The 18,000-nt window shown below is 43.1% G+C and overlaps 1 protein-coding gene across 1 annotated transcript in view; it reads right to left on the bottom strand.

The window, feature by feature from the left end:
* LOC111837684 (GDNF family receptor alpha-4-like) overlaps window positions 1–18,000 on the bottom strand; it is a 109,381-nt gene that overhangs the window by 9,414 nt on the left and 81,967 nt on the right. The window contains exons 2-3 of the mRNA XM_023799948.1: window positions 6,736–7,026; window positions 4,418–4,498 (exon numbers count right to left, since the gene is read on the bottom strand). Coding sequence (XP_023655716.1) covers window positions 4,418–4,498; window positions 6,736–7,026 — 372 coding nt within the window. The remainder of the gene's footprint in view (window positions 1–4,417; window positions 4,499–6,735; window positions 7,027–18,000) is intronic.

Here is an 18,000-nt window from a genome sequence, read left to right as displayed (position 1 = left end):
ACTTAACTTTAAAATGACATGGGTTACAAAGATAGGACCATGCAGAAATTGATCTTCCTGGAAGTGTAAACCAAAGCCTTCCATCTCCCGATTTTCACCATCACTGCACTCTCTGGACGTGCATCTGGACCACCCTCAGTGGGCTGCCGTTTTTCTTAATTTCATACTGTACTTTTTGTTTATGGTATTAAGAGAATATTCTTTATATCCCTGCTCATGTAACTAGCAATTACATTCTACCATAGTGGGCAGGAGCAAGAAATGAAAAAATGCCATCATTTTGATAAAACAGCAGAAAGTAACCAATACCAAGCAGAAATCCTTCCACGTTTTTGCTTGGATGATGTTCCAGAGAGGCCAGGCTACACCTGCAACACACTACACAGCATGTGCTGCTGTCATGGGTTGTTTTTTGGCACCTAATCACCCTAATCACCTTTATCCTATCTGAGCTGTTTTCCCAGCATTGAACACAGATGCCTTTAGGTAGTATATTAAAAATAGAAGGTCTTCTAATAAACATTGCAGTGAACAGTGACAGAGATTTATGATCACTAATTAACTCATTACTCTATGACTTATGAACATCCAGAAATGATCCTGACGCAAGAGCCTACTTTTCTTCCGTGCTGCCTTTTGCATATAAGCTCGCATCATCTTCCAAATATTCGGTGGAACAGCAAACACCTGGAACGTTAAAGTTCACAAAGACTTTGTGGTTTCATCTGAATCCGACTTAAAACCACAATCAGATAAATATTAGGTTAAATGCCAATTAACGGTATGTTTCACCAAAAGATGCCTGACAGTTCCACATTCTAAAAGCTCACATCCATCACAGAGGCTGGAAATAAACTGGCACCGCTGTGACTCAGTTACACTGTATGTCCTGAGCTTCACAGAGCAGGAGTCAATGGCAGGGCTGGTGTGTGAAAAACGCTTGTATACGGGGCAAAGGCACAAAGATGCAAATCTGGTCAAAGGAGCACAAAGCCTGAGCAGCGGGAGGAAAGAAAAGCTGAAAGATGACTCATTAAGTCGTATTTTCCCCACAGCCAGGTGCTTTTACCTGCAGTGCTTTAGCCTGCAGAGCCAGTTGCTGACTGCTAACCAAAGAGGGGGTTACATATCAGTATGGATCCCATAAGAACATAAGAAATTTACAAAGGAGAGGAGGCCATTCGGCCCATCAAGCTCGTTTGGGGAGAACTTAACTAATAGCTCAGAGTTGTTAAAATCTTATCTAGATCTGATTTAAAGGAACCCAGGGTTTTAGCTTCCGCTACACTAGCAGGAAGACTATTCCATACTCTAACTACACGCTGTGTAAAGAAGTGCTTCGTCAAATTTGTTTTAAAATGTTCTCCCGCTAATTTCCACCTATGGCCACGAGTTCTAGTATTGAAATAGCCATTTGGCTGAACAGCATCCAGACCCGTTAGAATCTTATAGACCTGGATCATGTCCCCCCTTAGTCTCCTTGCTCAAGGCTAAACAGATTCAGCTCAGCTAGCCTCTCCTCATAAGATATTCCTCTAAGACCAGGAATCATTCTCGTAGCCCTCCGTTGCACCTTTTCTAAGGCAGCAATGTCCTTCTTAAGGTATGGTGACCAAACCCACACACAGTATTCTAGGTGGGGTCTTACCAAGGAATTATATACAGTAAATGTAACATCACCTCCCTTGACTTAAACTGCACACACCTAGAGATATAACCCAACATTCTATTGGCCTTTTTTTATTGCTGCCCCACACTGGCGAGAGTGGGACATGGAAACATCAACATACACACCGAGATCTTTCTCGTAATCAGCTACCTTTATTTCAGTGGAACCCATAAAATATATGTACTTTATATTTCTGCTCCCTGCATGGATTACCTTACATTTATCTACATTTAATTTAATCTGCCAAGTATCAGCCCAGTTGCTAATTAAATCCAGATCCCGTTGTAGCCTCTCTGCTGCTAGATCAGTATCTGCTACACCACCCACCTTGGTGTCGTCTGCAAATTTAACCAGTTTACTGTATGTATTGGTGTCAATATCATTAATGCATATTAGGAACAATAGTGGTCCTAAAATTGAACCCTGCGGTACCCCACTATAAACGCAGGCCCACTGTGACATTGTGCCTCTAATAACTACTCGCTGCTTCCTGTCAGTTAACCAGTTTTCGATCCAAGCTGCCACAGTTCCTAAAATCCCTGCATCTTTGAGCTTTAGCAAGAGCCATTTGTGGGGGATAACATCAAAGGCCTTCTGGAAATCTAAGTAGATCACATCGTAGGCCTTTTTGTGATCAATTTCACTTGTAGCTTCCTCAAAGAACTCAAGTAGATTCGTTAAACAGGCTCTACCTCTCCTAAATCCATGTTGGCTATCCCTCAGAATGTTATTTGCATCCAGGTAATCTACCATTTTCACTTGGATTATAGCTTCCATTATTTTTCCAGTAATGCTAGTTAAACTGATTGGCCTATAGTTTGCTGGATTACTTCTATCCCCTTTTTTGAATATGGGTGTTATATTAGCATGCTTCCAATCTGAAGGTACCACAGATTTCTGGAATATTAAAGTTAAAGGTTGGCTAATAATATCCCTCATCTCTTTTAAAACTATAGGTAAGATGCCATCAGGGCCCTGCGATTTATTTATTTTGAGTTTAGCTAGGCTTAGTACCACATCAGCCTCAGTTATACATATATTGGTCATAAACAATGCTGAATTCGTACTAATTGGTGGTAAGTTACTCGTGTTCTCTACTGTGAACACCCATGTAAAATACTCATTAAACCCATTTACTATATCAATTTCATTTTCAATTATAAGGCCCTTACTATGCTGCAGATTAGTGATTTCAGCTTTTAGAGCTCTTTTGGAGTTAGAATATTGGAAGAAACTTTTATTGTCATCTTTAGCCTCCAATGCAATTTTTCTTTCTACATCCCCATGATTCCTATTGCAGTATTTGACTCTACGAACAGTTCCCTAGAAATATTCCCCTATACCATAAAAGACAATGATACCTCAGCACTAAACAAATTTAAGCATGATTTCACCAAAACCCCAGATGGACTACACACCCTAAAGAGAAGTCCTGTAACCCTCAAAGAACTGGAGGCTTTCCTTTCTGAAGGTTGCTCCGATATCCCCTCACATGCAGTTCAGGATTTTTCTCAAGAAGGATCAGAGCTGTTCTCAAGGTACAAGCCAACCCTGCTTCTATCAGGTGCTTGATATTAACCTGTGATTGGGTGTTTCTGCGATTCTGTCCACCCCCTGTGTATTAAGCCTTAAAGTTGCCTGTGTTTATTGGTGACCATGGGAAATACTAATCCCTATATACCTGCTATGTGTAGACACTGACATTATATCCAAATGTATCCAACATATACAGTTAACTGACACAAGAAGAGACAATGAATCATTTACTGATTAAAAGACAATTCAGTTATTTTCTATTTTAAATGTATTTCCTGTCCTCATCAATTATCCAACGTGCACTACTGACTTACTCGTTTTCTTTTTATTAGGATTTCCAGCAGCCAGATTAAAACCAACAATTACACGTTACTTTGCAAAAAGAAGCATCACGGCCCACCATTGGCATTCACTTTTGCCATTTTACGAATTCAAGTGTGAAACTATTTAAATGGGTCTCGATCAGTTTATGTTGAAGTTTCCTGAATGATTTTGAGGGGTTTTTTCTCAATAATTATTGGATTCCTTAAATTTATTTAAAGACACTCAAGAAATTTTTATTTGCTCTGGTAATTGATAATTACAGTTTCTGAGGATGTTCACCAAATGGCTTATGGGCACAATGCAGTTTCTGAGCCTGTGCCTGTTCTGGAGGGGGGGATACAGATTTTAAATTTCCATAAACAGTTTAACAAAAGGAATGATGACTTCTCAGATAAAAACCATTCCTCAAAGCATATTCACCATTGCCTTACCTCCTGCTGACTCGAGTTAATAATGGTAATCACTTCTTCATACTAGTAAAAAAAAAAAAACAGTGCACCTATTCTACAGTATATACAACTGCTAATTTGTAACTTTCATACATTGCACATGTTTTAAAAGTCGCACATATCACTGTTAATTTTAAATTAATCAGCCATGATGTTTGATAAACTAAAATGGGCATCATTAGTTGCTTGAGAATTCTTGAAATTCAAAGTTAATTGATCAAACATTGTTAACACATTTTGACGTCAAGATTCATGCTCATAAAAAGTTGATTTTTCTTAATGACAATTTAAATTTCATTGCGGTAATTATTTTACAATGATATATTCGACTTAGTCAAGCTCAGTCAAGTCAAATGATTCAAAAAAGGACAGAGAAATTGGGTTTAGAGTGACTTTGTAAGTATAATTAAGACACACAAAATGCCAAGGGGACTCTTACCAGCAGCGATGGAGGCCAGACGCACGTACTCGTACCCTTTCTCGACTGCTTCATATGGGTAGCTCTCCACCAAGTTGAGTCCTGGGAAGACAGATACAGACAGAAATGGTTATGCCTTCCAGGGAAAATCTCTCTAGCTGCCCAGTCCCTCGATTTCCAAACCATTGAATGTTGAGTCCTTCGCTCACACCCACAGTCGGCATTTTCACATTTCCACATTTTCAGCATCCGTCTGCACATAAGAAGCTGAAGATGTAGCTAAACGTTGCTATGAAAAAATGCACACTTCCCACCTTGCGTGTTTTATCAGTAATCCAATAACTTTTGTATACTGACACTTATAGCACAATGATAAATCCTGCTTCTCAAGCACAACATTTTTTTTTTTATTTTTAGTTACTTTTATTTGAAAGCATCTCCAAAAAGTAAAAACTGCCACCCTTCTCTTCTTAGATTATCCATAATATATTAATGAAAGAATTGAGGGAAATGTAACTGAGGAGAGTCACTCTCCATAGCTGCAGCTAAAAAGCATTTCCTGAAAATCAAACCCAGGCAAAAACAAGACAGGGGCTTTTCAAACAGGGTTGGATCAGGTGCAAAATCCTAAATCATTTCTGAAGATCGTCAGGGGTGTACATCAAGGTCAAAGCAGCCCACCCTGGTGGTGAAACTGAAACATTCCGGGTCACTGATGTGTCCTGGGAACGAGAGATAGTGTGATCTGGGAATTTCATGCATAGGGACATGGTAGCAGGTTAGCATGCTGGTAGCAGGTTAGCATGCTGTGAGGCCCTCAGATACAAGGGTATCGTTTCAAGGTAGCATCCTTTGGGAGGCTTACAGCTTTATGGAACGTTTCAGGTTAGCGTCCCAGGGAAATTTCATGCGTTGGGAGTCCTCTTAGGTTAGCATGGTGTGAGACCCTCAGATATATGGGGCTCATTTCAGGTTAGCTTCCTTTGGGAGGTTCAGCACTGTGGGGAGTATTTCAGGTTAGCTGAGTGGAGGGGGTAGAGAAACTGAGAGTAGCGACACCACACAACACAGAGAATATTAATGGAAGGAGACATCGTGGAGCCGAAACATGTGGCTGAACAGATGCTCCTTTCATATGACAGGATTAATATATTTCTCCAGCGAAAACAGATATTTTGGCAAAATAATGCAATTCCCAAACATTCTGCCTCTGGATGAGTACGTCTGGCTTGTTTCCTGTCATTTTACGCGACACTACATGCATCTATTTCAATCAGTGTTTACTGGCTCCTCACATAATAGTGTCTTATAGTCTACTTCAACCAGAAGAAGATGACACGTTGTGTGAAAGAGAATGTCTTAGTCATGCCGTTTTTTGTATTATCCTTAAAAATATCCAGAATGGACATACAACTAACATACTGGTGATGCAGATTATTGTAAACACACTTCCAAAACACTACGGCCTCCGTGGACCATAGACGCTTTGGAGTCTCGAGGTTTCCCATGCTGCAAGTGTCACTTAATTTCATGCCTGCAAATGGCATGAAACTGGACTGATATATAATACGCCACCCATCACTAAAATGTCTGTGCAAACTAACAGCCACTATACCTGCTAAGGCCTGCATTTCGTCAGGGCAGCAGCTACGAAGCCTGGTGTTCTGTACTTACTATGGACAGCAGCATAATCATATCACTCCTAGTCCCAGTTACACCAGGAATGCTGGCTGACTTTGGGTTTGGGGAAAAAAAACAAAGCGTTTGCTAAGATACATGTAAATCTCACCCAGGTGTGGCTCTCACCCATATCAGTCTGCTTTGTTACCACAAGTCACCACTACTCCTCACTGGTACTGTCTCCTCAACACTTGCATCCTTGCTGTAATACGAGTGGAGCCTCATCTTATGTTTCCGTCATCTTCATCATCGTGACTCAAATTCCCCACTTCGCCCTCTCAGCAGCTAACACAAGCTGGCATAATAGAACTACAGTTATTATGATTAATTGATGTAATTTTAGCTCGACTGCAATGATTAGCCATAGCTGCCTCCCAGTCAGACACTCTCTCTCTCTCTCTCTCTCTCTCTCTCACCCCCGTGGGCCATGGCTGCTCTGGGTGGAAGCTGACTGACATCCTCTTCATGCTTGATAGCCAGCAGACTCTCACCACATAAGGTGCCATCTATTACATTTTTATATGAATAGCTGTTTACAGAACTAAAACAGGCATTAGTGTTTTCCATATGATCAATGTGATCCATTCTTAATCGGCTAGCTGTGGGCCCCCGCCGGCCCACTCCGAGACAGTAAACGCCCTGATTCAGGGCTCACTCACCGTGCAGGATGGACTGGTGCAGGCTCCAGTAGATGCTCAGGCAGTTCTTCTCGCGTTTCATGCCTCGCTTGCACTGGCAGCCGTGCAGCGGGCTGGAGAGCAGAGCCGACACTGCATTGGCGCACTGGTTCCGTGCGCCGGGGCCCAGCTTCACGCTGCCATCGCCTGCCACGCACTGCCGCAGGGTCCGCAGCCGGGGACTGCACGCCTCGTCGCTGGAGCAGCTGTCACCCGCTTGCAGGCAGTCCTGACCTGCGGATAGCGCCACCTGCAGGATGCCAGCAAGAGAAGCTGTGGGAAGAAAAAAAGATGAATACATAAAAAATGATTTAACAGATGCTTTTGTCCAAAGCAACATACAAGTAAGGCAGATAACACATTACAATCACATGTCAAAGAGTCGACTCTAGGTTGAACTTTCAATGAATTAGTTACACTGTAATTAGTACAGGAGTAAGAGCTACACAACATTACATTTACATGTATTGCTTTAGCAGACGCACTAGCTTTAATCCAAAGTGAGGCACATTTTTGAGAAGACAGGGTCAACCAGTTCCTGGCCACTTGTGCTCAAGGGCTCTACTCAAGGGCCCGACCGTAAAATCATACTGCCAGCAACAGCTTAAAATAATGGCAAGATAGCAACTCAAGTCAAACCGACCAAGTGCAATACGAAGAGCATTCAGGGAGCTTCGGTTGGTGCAGACTTGTACAGGTGCTCCTAGAACAGACAGGTCTCGAAGAATTTCTTTAAGGTTGACAGAGAATCTGATGACCAGATGCGGTTTGGTTTGGTTACGGGGAATGATGTCACGCTGATGTGGGCTGTAAAACCTGATTGGCTGACAGCGGCATTCCAATTTGTGTAATGAAATATTTATTGCTGTTATTACATCCTAGCCCTGTGTGTTTTTGCCTGGATCGTAAAGGAGGAAAAGCGGGGCAGTCTATTTAGGCAAAAATAAAAGGATCAAAAGCTTTGCGGTGAAATTTTAGATGGACAGTATAAATGTGTCCGCTTTCCATAAACTCGTACCCATTAGAGGGTCATCGTGAGCCTGGAGCCCATCCCAGAAAGCACATGGCATCCGACCGTGACGTCTCACAGCCTCGCCATGGACACCAGAGACCCCCAGAGGTACGCCAGTGTCCCTGATGTGTTAGTGGAGAGCAGAACAGAAGCGGAGAAGCCGCACACGGTGCTGGGGAAAGAGTGTCACTTGGAGGCCTGAAGGACAGGAAGCGAACCGCTACGACACACGCCAAACAGAAACTACCTGCAGAAGGTATCTGTGAGCTTCTGGGAAGCCCCAGGCAAATAGGAGCCTCTCGCGTCATACCGATCGGCGCTGTGCCATCTCTGAAACCACAGCACACGGCAGCCTCCCAGCGCTTTATAAATCAGTGCGGAGGGACACAAGCAGCAGTTTAATTTGTGATACCGTGAAAAATGGCCCAGTAAGTTGCTGGAACAGAGCTCCCGTCAGGGAGACTGGAGCCAGATGTATGCATTTATAAAGGAATAACCAAAATTATTATTCCTTTGACCTCTAATCGCTGCGCTAGTTTGCAGTCTTGTGATTGTCTCATTAAGTACCATTTAATATTAATGGAAGATCAACGATTTGCTATATTAAATTTTATGATTTGTATGCAATATGACTATTTTATTCAGAATGTCAGAAAAAGTCGCTTTCGCAATCAGAAATTATTATAATAAAAAATCAAGGAAGAGGCATATTTTACAGATTTTTCAGCACAAACAATGACATCACCTGCATTTGTAGTGTATTACAGAGGATCACCTTATCTGCTTAGGAATTCTTGTTCAGAACGGACAGGAAGGCACTGGCTAGTCAAAGAGAATCTAATGAAAGCGGTTCAATTTTTTGCTTGATCAAGAATGGCTAAATTCACACATCACACGGTTTAAGTTAAAGTTGGTGGAGCACTGCATTGCTTAAACTCTTCATTCTGCCATCCCTGCTTCCATAGTTCAACCTCAGCGGCATCCACAAGAAATTCAGAAGTTAAATTCATAATTAAATCCCCATGGCCGCTTCATCTCCTGCCTTTTGGCACTGTTTGTGCATCGAAGACTCTGCAATGTCATTGCAAGTCATGTGTGTGCTTTCGGATTGGACACTGAAAACTGACCATGTGACCGTTCCATTTACATCTGAATGGCTCTTTCCCTCTGCCAAAAAGCATCCACCTTGCAACAAAATACACATTTCTCAGGTTTGAATCCCATGAAAAACTCACACACAGCACAGTCGTAAAATGCCAGTAATTGTGACACAGACTACAAGAGAGATATGAAAGGTTCATTACATTATTACGCTCTGCTGAGACGAGACTAAACGTTGAGACAAAGGTGTCAAAATGAGAAATGTCTCAGAAACGTCCCTGTTAAACGAATGAAAGAAGCTGCCTGATAAATCACTACAAAGGACAAATGTTACTCCAAGCATCTCCTTAAAGGTGAGTTTCTTAAGGAGGGCCTGCTTCATTGCATATACAGTACACTGAATGCCAGCGCATACTGTATGCACACATGCAGAAACTTACAGGGGTATACCAGGGTCAATCTTGACAATGTCTACAGTCATCTCAAATTCTTATTGAGAACTGTACTATTCTGTATATGACACAACCTATCAGAATCAAATATATATATATATGGCTATATTCATTCACTGCCCTGGTCTTGCCACAGGCAAATCCCCCGTTGCAGAGAATCACTGTACAAGATTTGCAAACAGCCTCTTCGACAGACATTTTCCATTGGTGCATGATAGACCAGCTGTACTGCCGGATGTGCCATTTTTACCAGTTATTTACATATCTAAACTACCAATAATGGACTGCAGTGGGAATGCCATCAATTTACATTATACATAGAATTTTGGTGGCTTAAATGATTTTAAGGTCTGCAATTAAAAAGCAATGGCTTCGATGAGCCATAATCTTGTTTATTTGAAGACTGCTCTCCAGGAAATGAAAGATCTATAGCTTTCAGCTCTTCACAGTAGCACCGTAATTCACCGTAAGTCTGTGTTGGGTGTATTGGCACATAATTCAGGCTTTCACAGGCCTGTATACTGAACCGAAGCCCATATAAAAATGTGAGAATGTAAGACTGAGCGAGAAACACGGCTGAAACCAAAACTGAAAAATGACTGCAAACAGGAATGTTGGATTAAAGGAGTTCACACCTGGGAGCTGTGACAGGCCAGTGTCATCAGAATCTGCATGTGACAGGCACTGCAGTCTGTGCTCCTCTACTCCCCGCACAATGAATTCATTTTCAAATGAGAGATGCAATGTACATGTATAATTAGATTCAATGCTTCAATTCATACCATGGCTCGTTGGTCTAGGGGGTATGATTCAGGTGTGTGAGGTCCCGGGTTCAAATGCCGGCCGAGCCAATTACAGGGGGCAGTGTGTGGCTCAGTGGGCTAAGCCTCTGTGCCTGCGATCAGAGCCCAGCCCCCACACGTCTGTGGGTCCTTGAGCAAGCCCCCTAACCCCCAGCTGCTATGGGGGGCTGCCAACTTGCTCTCAGCTACAGAGAGCAAAGTGGGGGAAGCACAAAGAGAATTTCCCCATGGGGATCAATTATTATTATGATAGCTTAATATGTATCAAGTTCTCACCTTTTGCAAAATGTTTAACTACTAGCAGTTAGCACCTATTCAATTGGGTTACCAACTGGAGAAAGCACAGCTCAATAACAGCCAAGTGAACTTCTGTAGTAATACATACAGAGCAATGTGTTATGATTTTAGCGACAGCTTAAATCAGACTTTAGTAGATAGTTCTTTGCCTTAATCCAAACACCATCTATTATTCATAAACACTTAGACAGTGGAGGATCACAAGGAGCCTGGGGTGCATTCTGGGACACACAGAGTTTGAGGCTAGAGAACACCATGGACAGGATGCCAGTCCATTGTGAGGTCCCAAATGGAAACGTCTCACTTGCCATAAACTTCTCCAAGCCCCCAGGCCCTTCCCCTGATGCCTGTCTCTTAAAGAGGAACAGGTGTTGGAAAGGTGTATTTCAGGTGGTGCATCCATGAGTATCCAAAGGCATCTTTAGGTCATTATGTGCGGAATCCCTTAGCGCTAACTGCTAAACCACCACACCTTTTATAAAGATGTTAAGCCGATTTGGACACCCTGCTTATATTTCACCGGTTTGCATTGGACACACAGCAGCGAGCAGTAACGATTCCATGACCCAACCGGGATTATGGGTGACCTGTGTAACGTCTCGTTAGGACACCTCAATTCACAGCGCTAACGCTGACATGGCTGGGTATTAAGGTTGATCGTGGAGCTCCGTCTAACCAAGGCAAACTCGACCTGAGGTTATGTGGCGGAAGGGGTCGAGACGGGGGATGGCAGATGAAACGCGATGCTCCCAGGCCGGGGACGTGACCGCCACACTGAGCACTAATCCGATCCACCGGGCGCTTGGTGTGGAACAGAAACACTTTGATATTCAGTGGAAACGTGATTGTGGCGATAAGGCTGAAAGTGAGCCTTAGAGCTTTAGGTCAAGGAGCGGAAGTCAAGAGCGATCGTGGAGATTTAAAGTCTCGTCTTTCAAAATCATTCCATCTGCTTTTATCGTAAATATTAAGTGTCATTTGTGCCGATTTTAGGAGGGAGATCTGATAAAGACGATTGCTGCTTCCTGTTGGCTTGTGTAAAGAGTGAGCTGTCTCTCCGGGCCTGTGGTGGGCAACTACTGTGCTGTAAGATCGAAAATGGCACTGGCTGATCTTACTGCAGCCTCTTCAGCAACTGGGTGCTAGGGCTGTGGATAGAACAATAAAGTCAGTGTCCAATTAAAATCAGGTCCTATATGACTGTCAGATAACACAGCTTCTGTTTCTAATTATAATCAAAAGCTTGCAAAAAGTTATACACTGCACATGGAAGCTGAAAAGGGCACTATGGATAGCCAGTGGGGGGGGGGGGCTATGCCTCAAACTTCCAGGGTTTGCTGTGTCCAGCAATGCAGTGGCATCTCATCCAAGCTGCCCCTCAGCTTAATGCCTTATACTGTAATAGCACCATAAAACGTGCTCCAGATGACAGATTGAACAGAACCACATGGTAAAGGCATGGGAGGGCAGAATGGGGTTTCGCAGAAAGAAGGGGCAATTTGGACTCGGCAAAAGAGACACTTGAAACAAAATGGCGATCGGAAGGGCAGGACAGAGGATCAACCAGCCAGCTGGGAGATGAAGTAGCAGTTCATTTCAGTGATTAGGCACAGGCGAATGAATGAGCTCGCCAGCTGGCTTTGCCCCGCCCACAAAGGCTAGGGATTTGAAAAAGAATGAAATAATAAATAAATTAATAATAAATTATTTTGGGTTCCTTTTTCTAATGTGAAAACAGCATTCTACAGCACAGTGATCAACTCAATGCCCAGAAGAACCAGAGGATTCATCAACATAACTATGCTCCAGGAAGGTCATCTCTGAGGTTGGACAGTGCAGGGGCTCAGTGGGTAACACTGTGGCCGCACGCCGGGGCGTGGGTTCGATTCCCGTCCCTTGCTCGGCGTGAGCGAAGTGGGCATAATCCAGTTTTCCACATTATTCCCAAAACGTCTTTGAGAATCATTGACTCCAAGGGCATTTCTGCATGCAAACGTTTGTCCGGCTATGTTTCTGCATCAGGCGAGTAGCCTGTGCTTCCTGAGACAGCTTCCACGCTCACCCTCGGTGATAAGCGACTCAGGAAAGCAGATAGATATCTGAGGACAGGTAGGTGGTTGCCTGGAGGGACTCTAATTGATTTGTCAGGAAGTGATTTTACCTCCTTAATAATTCAGTTTGCAGCAGCGGGGGGCTATCAACCTTAAAGATTCCTTTACTTCGTTAAATATGCTTCCCCCCAAAATGAATAAATACTGTCTATCAATACTCAGTTACTGTTAGGATGAGTTTACTGCCTAATTTACATACTTCATTTAAACACGGTGCAGGTGAGCTTTGTGCCCCAGGGCATCTGAGGAGGAATCCTGTGAATATGGTTAATGTTCCCAGTCTCTCTGGAATTTATTACACCTCTACCTACTTGCTTTGATTTATGTAAAATATGTTTGATATAAGAAATGGCTTTTATTGTTCTAGTTTAATTTCTAGAAAAGTTTTTGAGCACAAAGCATATTTATATGCAGACCTTTCGTAAGCATGTTCTTAGATAAAGTTGCATTGCCTGTCAGGGACAGGAACCAAAAAACAAATAAAAGAAACGCTTCCATTATGACTTATAAATGGGCCAGAGACTCATGGTGCTCATTGGGACCATCTGTAGTTTGGCCCTTTGTTGTTGTATCTGTCTAGAGGAGGGGTCTCCAGGCGCCATGAAGCTGAATTATTTATGCAATTTCCTGTTATTTTGTGATAAATTAGCATTACTAATCGTACCTGATGATAAAATGATATAATGAATCGACAGGGGCAATGATGATGCTTTTTACTGCATGGGCTCCTTTTCATAAAGAAGGCCCTTAATTCACTAGTATTCTTGCCATCCCATGCAGTTATATGCGGATACACTTCAGAATTTGAATTATAACTTGAGAACAGATGGCTGCTTTTTATACACACTCGAATCACCACGTGACCTGCATCCCCAGTGCTAAAGATGGTCATTTCTACCCTTGTTAAATCTAAATGTGTTTCTTCCACACATCCATTCACATGTCACCCAGCGGCGTCACCTGTGCACGGCCCGCATGAGTGACACGAGGTGACCTGCTTCTGCCGGTGGTCGGACAGCCAGGCGTTTCGATGTCTCTCAGTGCCTCTGCTCTGGCCCCTAACGATCAGCATACGATCTTCATGCCATCTCTGCAGAAATCTGCAGCGCCGTCTATTTCAGACACCTTCTCGAAACGATCGACTCAGCAGAGAGCAAGGGCAGAGCGGCAGGTCCCGGCCACGGTCATGTGATCCCACGGCCAGGGTCCACACAGGCTATTTCTCAGAGGTTGTGTGGGCTCGTGGTGTCTATACGTGTGCCGAACACAAAATGACAGTGACGCTAAAGAGGATGTGCTCTCCTCGCGACCCCTCTGTAACAGATAGGCAGTTACGTAAGATACATGCCTGGCTAAGTGTGCAGTGTGCAGTTTCTGAATGAGTCACTGTGAACTCACCATCCCCCAACAGGTGAGGTGACATTTTGAGCTTCCTTCCCGTTTGCTCACCTTAATGGGACTGGCCATGTAAAAATAAGGAAAGTTTTTTTTGGACAAATTAAGCTGCCTGTTCCTTCCCGTCACGCTAATTGTCGAGCACTTAAATAGAAGACACTGCCTTCCCAGTTGTTACTAGTTTGCAGCTGGTTTTCTGACAGATGATAAATGTTTGGGCCTAAGGCAGCAATAAACAAACAAATACCCTCTTTTCTGGCCTTTTCTCTTGTATTTCGGCAAATTTATTACATGAAAGATAACAGTGTGGAGCAAACTGATCTCTCCCTGCCTCCTCAAAGCAGTTTGTACCCAAGCCGTAGGGAGATGCAGTGGTTACAGATCGCGAGCGTGATACAGTGCATGGATATGTTGGGTGTACCTTTTATGCCATTAGGAATACCGGAATTCCGTCTGTGGTGTCATCTGCAGTGGGAGCCTCGGAGGCGACAATCTTAATCATCAAGAGGTATCCGTTCCATTTGCTATTACTCAAGTCGACCACCCCCATGTGCCAACACTCCTGGCATAATGATCAATCCAGGTGCCGTGACAGATCGAGCCCTTTTCCTTCAGTGATGGGATTTAGTGTGGACTTGCTGCATTGCTTTGAATGGAAGAGATCGATTAGTGGGGCGTGTCACACGGGACGAGAGTACAAATGGAACCGCAATCTGCACACGTCGTATGTGAAGGTGGCGATTCTTAAGCCATGCAATGTACATTAAACCCCTCCGCCAGCCATCCAATGCCCCCCCCGCCTCCGCCCCGGTGGTCTATCTCTGCCTCTCTAGGTCAAAGAAATAGTTATTAGGGTCATATGATGTACGTACATTTGAAATCCTTATATTCCCAGTCTCCACGATGAACGGTTTAATTAGCACATGTGACTGGGTGTGACAGAATCTTAATCTTTTTAAGCCTGATGTCATTTGTCTTTGTGGCGGACATCCTTGCCAACAGCGGGGAGTCATCCGCTAATTGCCGATTAAGGCTGCACTCTAATTGAATCCACTGTCAGATGTATATAAATAGATTGTGTTGATGTGATATTCACAAAGTTAATGCAGCGTGCTGAGTAGAGATTGGCCCTCTCTGAGAGGCTAGTTTCAACACGGCCTTCTAATAACCTTTTTTTTTTTAATTTTTGCTATTCTAGGAACTGGCTACATATCATGCTTCGGGGACAGACAGGTCTCTACGCTACATTATTTAGCTAATTTTCAAACCTTTCTCGACATAGGTTGACCCACGTGCTGACACTACACAGAACCAAATTATCCAGTTCTCCAGGGGAATCTGCCTTTCATGATGATAAAATGGAAATAAAACATGAATTTGTTTTATTAACATTTAATCAGGATGGGGAAATATTAGGCATTTGACCTTGTGTGTTTTGAGCTTCATTGGATAGACTGATGCAAGAAAGCATCCCTGTTTTAGCTTGCCTGTAACACACTGACACATCTCCCACCTGAGAGCCAGTGTCTCATTTTGTGTCCGGAACTTGCCTTTTGTCGGGTGTGTTGCCTCTGGATATGCCGGTTCTCTCCTATAGTCCAAAGACATGCAATTAGGCTAACGGGTTTCTCTGAATTGCCTCCTGTATATCATTGTGTGTGTGTTCAGGAAGTACCCCAGCCCTGTACTACCTGCAAGACACTTCAGGCCCTCCACGACCCTGACTGGATGAGCAATTGGAGGATAGATGTAGAATCTCAGATGGTGAATATCAAGCAGTGAGACCAAAGTGAACTCAATATTCAAACCTGGTTTCCGCTTAATTAATATCAAGATTGGAACATGTGCAGGTTGAATGCACAGCTTAGATATTCAGATCTGGTCAGGTTATAAAAACGATCTCACATGGTGGCTCTCCGCAGACCAATCAGAGAATCATCTTCCATGACCGGAAACCTGCAAAAGAACCTCCTGTAATACGTGACCCGACACCACTTTCCAGGAGACTCCAAAGCTTCTCCCCTCATCGATTTGTCTGTTTACCTCTACGTCTCCCAGAATGCATCACTGATGCAAATAAGCAGCAGCCATTGACCGGGCAGTGGTGCATGAAGCCAAATGACCAAGTCAGTGATCAATTTCACTACTCCAGCTGAATACTCCGTTGTCCTCCTGTATAAATCACTGACAAACCAGCTCGATTATAAAGGATCAGCAAAAACACATATTTATAAAGTGGACTGGCTCGAAATGCACAGTGGCTGAAGAAGTTACAAGGAGGCTGATGATGGATTCTACGATAGACTCTACCTTCAATCACAGCATAAGTGGTGCATTACGGGGACAAACTAGAAAGGTTTAAACTCATACATGTCAAAATGGAGCTTGAAATGATGTTAATTGGAAAACGTTAAAAGTTAAACTTTGTCCAGGATACGACTGGATGATGGTGATACACCAATACAACAAAGAAGTGAGTCAAGATCACCTTTAAAGAAAAATATAGATTTACCGCAAGTTCTAATCGCACATTGTCTTAAGACAAACTGAAGATTAGCATTGTGTTCACACATTTAAATGGCCTGTACATATCAGGAACAAATTCCAGCTATGCAAATTATAAAAGTAATAAGAAATGTTTTCTTCATCATATGGTCTGATTTCATCATTGCAAAGATTGATGAACGCAATCTTCTGTGCTGCCTTTGAGTTAGAATTCTAGCAACAGTTTGTTCTATTGCTAAAAATGATCCAAAACATCAATCAACTATACGTTAGCTTTCAGATAAGCCTTAAATGAACACTCCACACCTGAAACATATGTTTGTATCTGTATTTGGTATTTCTGTATTTCTGTATTCATGATTATTTTTCATCTTTGACTACTGTGATGTGAATTGTGAAGCCCTAGAAAGATGAGTAAACCCAAGATCATGAAGGTTATTTCATAAATAGTACATATGAGGTAGACTGGAGTGTCAAACGGCCGGGTTAATGATTACGAATAATAAATACTTTAGTAAATATAGTTAGACCTGCTGTCACATGGGTAAGGTGGATGTCAACATTATCTCACACCTTCAGGTTGAGTGTTTGAATTCTGTTTTTCATGTTCATTTACTCTGTGTGATCTGGCTGTACCTCTGCCTCTGGTCCTACACTGTTCAAACGACTGGGATGTACTCCAACCACCCACAACCCTGAAGCATGCACCAAAATCTGGGGGCCTTGTGCAATTTGGAGATATAAGGGGAGGCTTGGGAGACTACCTAAGAAATAAAAGTCTACTTCTTGCAAATAAACTCTAAAATTATCAGAAAAGTCACCATGTTGGAAAACACAGCCAAAGAATAGTTACGGTTTTAGCTGGAAGCTGGTAATGTCACATTAGGAGGGGAGACGCGTGTTTTGTTTTCCATGATTTGTAAGTCTATGAGTGGTTGCATGTTCACCTAGAGCCAGAAGAAACCACCAAGAAAGTCATGGAAGGACTTAAACCTGGAATTTCTGTTCTCTGGCCTGGGCTCCTAATGACCATCCACAAGATCAAAACATCCTCCCTCTCCTGCCTCTCCACATGTTAAGGCCTTCACAGACGGCTACACAGCCTGCATTTCTCCGTGACAGAACACATGGCAGGCCCACACAAACACACTCACCGACCTGCCTTTGTAATTATGGCTTTTTTGTATATTGTTACTATGATCTGTCACAGAAAAATAGTAACGGGGGCTGGGAAGTCGACGGCCACGGCTCCTTAGAAGACAAAAGCAAATTAATAGTGACCAATAACTGTAGGCATGTGTTCTTAACCTTGATTCTTTGCTAATCCTGCGGCCATTTTTCATCAGACCGGAGACCCTGCATGGGAGTCAACTGTCAGGACGATCACAGGGAACACGACGGCAAAATCGACGACACTAACAAATATGCTGCACAAAACGAACTTGGAAAAGTGCTTTGAACGACATCCATTCAAAATCTCACATCCCTTAGTCTGGACAGTGTGGGTATTTCAGTAGTGAAACCCTCACTACATTCACATCAGACGCAAGCAAGGTGAGTGGTAGAAGGGT

The sequence above is a fragment of the Paramormyrops kingsleyae genome, chromosome 12 (genome assembly GCF_048594095.1).
Source record: "Paramormyrops kingsleyae isolate MSU_618 chromosome 12, PKINGS_0.4, whole genome shotgun sequence".
In the NCBI taxonomy this organism is placed as follows: Eukaryota; Metazoa; Chordata; class Actinopteri; order Osteoglossiformes; family Mormyridae; genus Paramormyrops; species Paramormyrops kingsleyae.
This window is presented reverse-complemented; position numbering and strand designations above follow the sequence as displayed.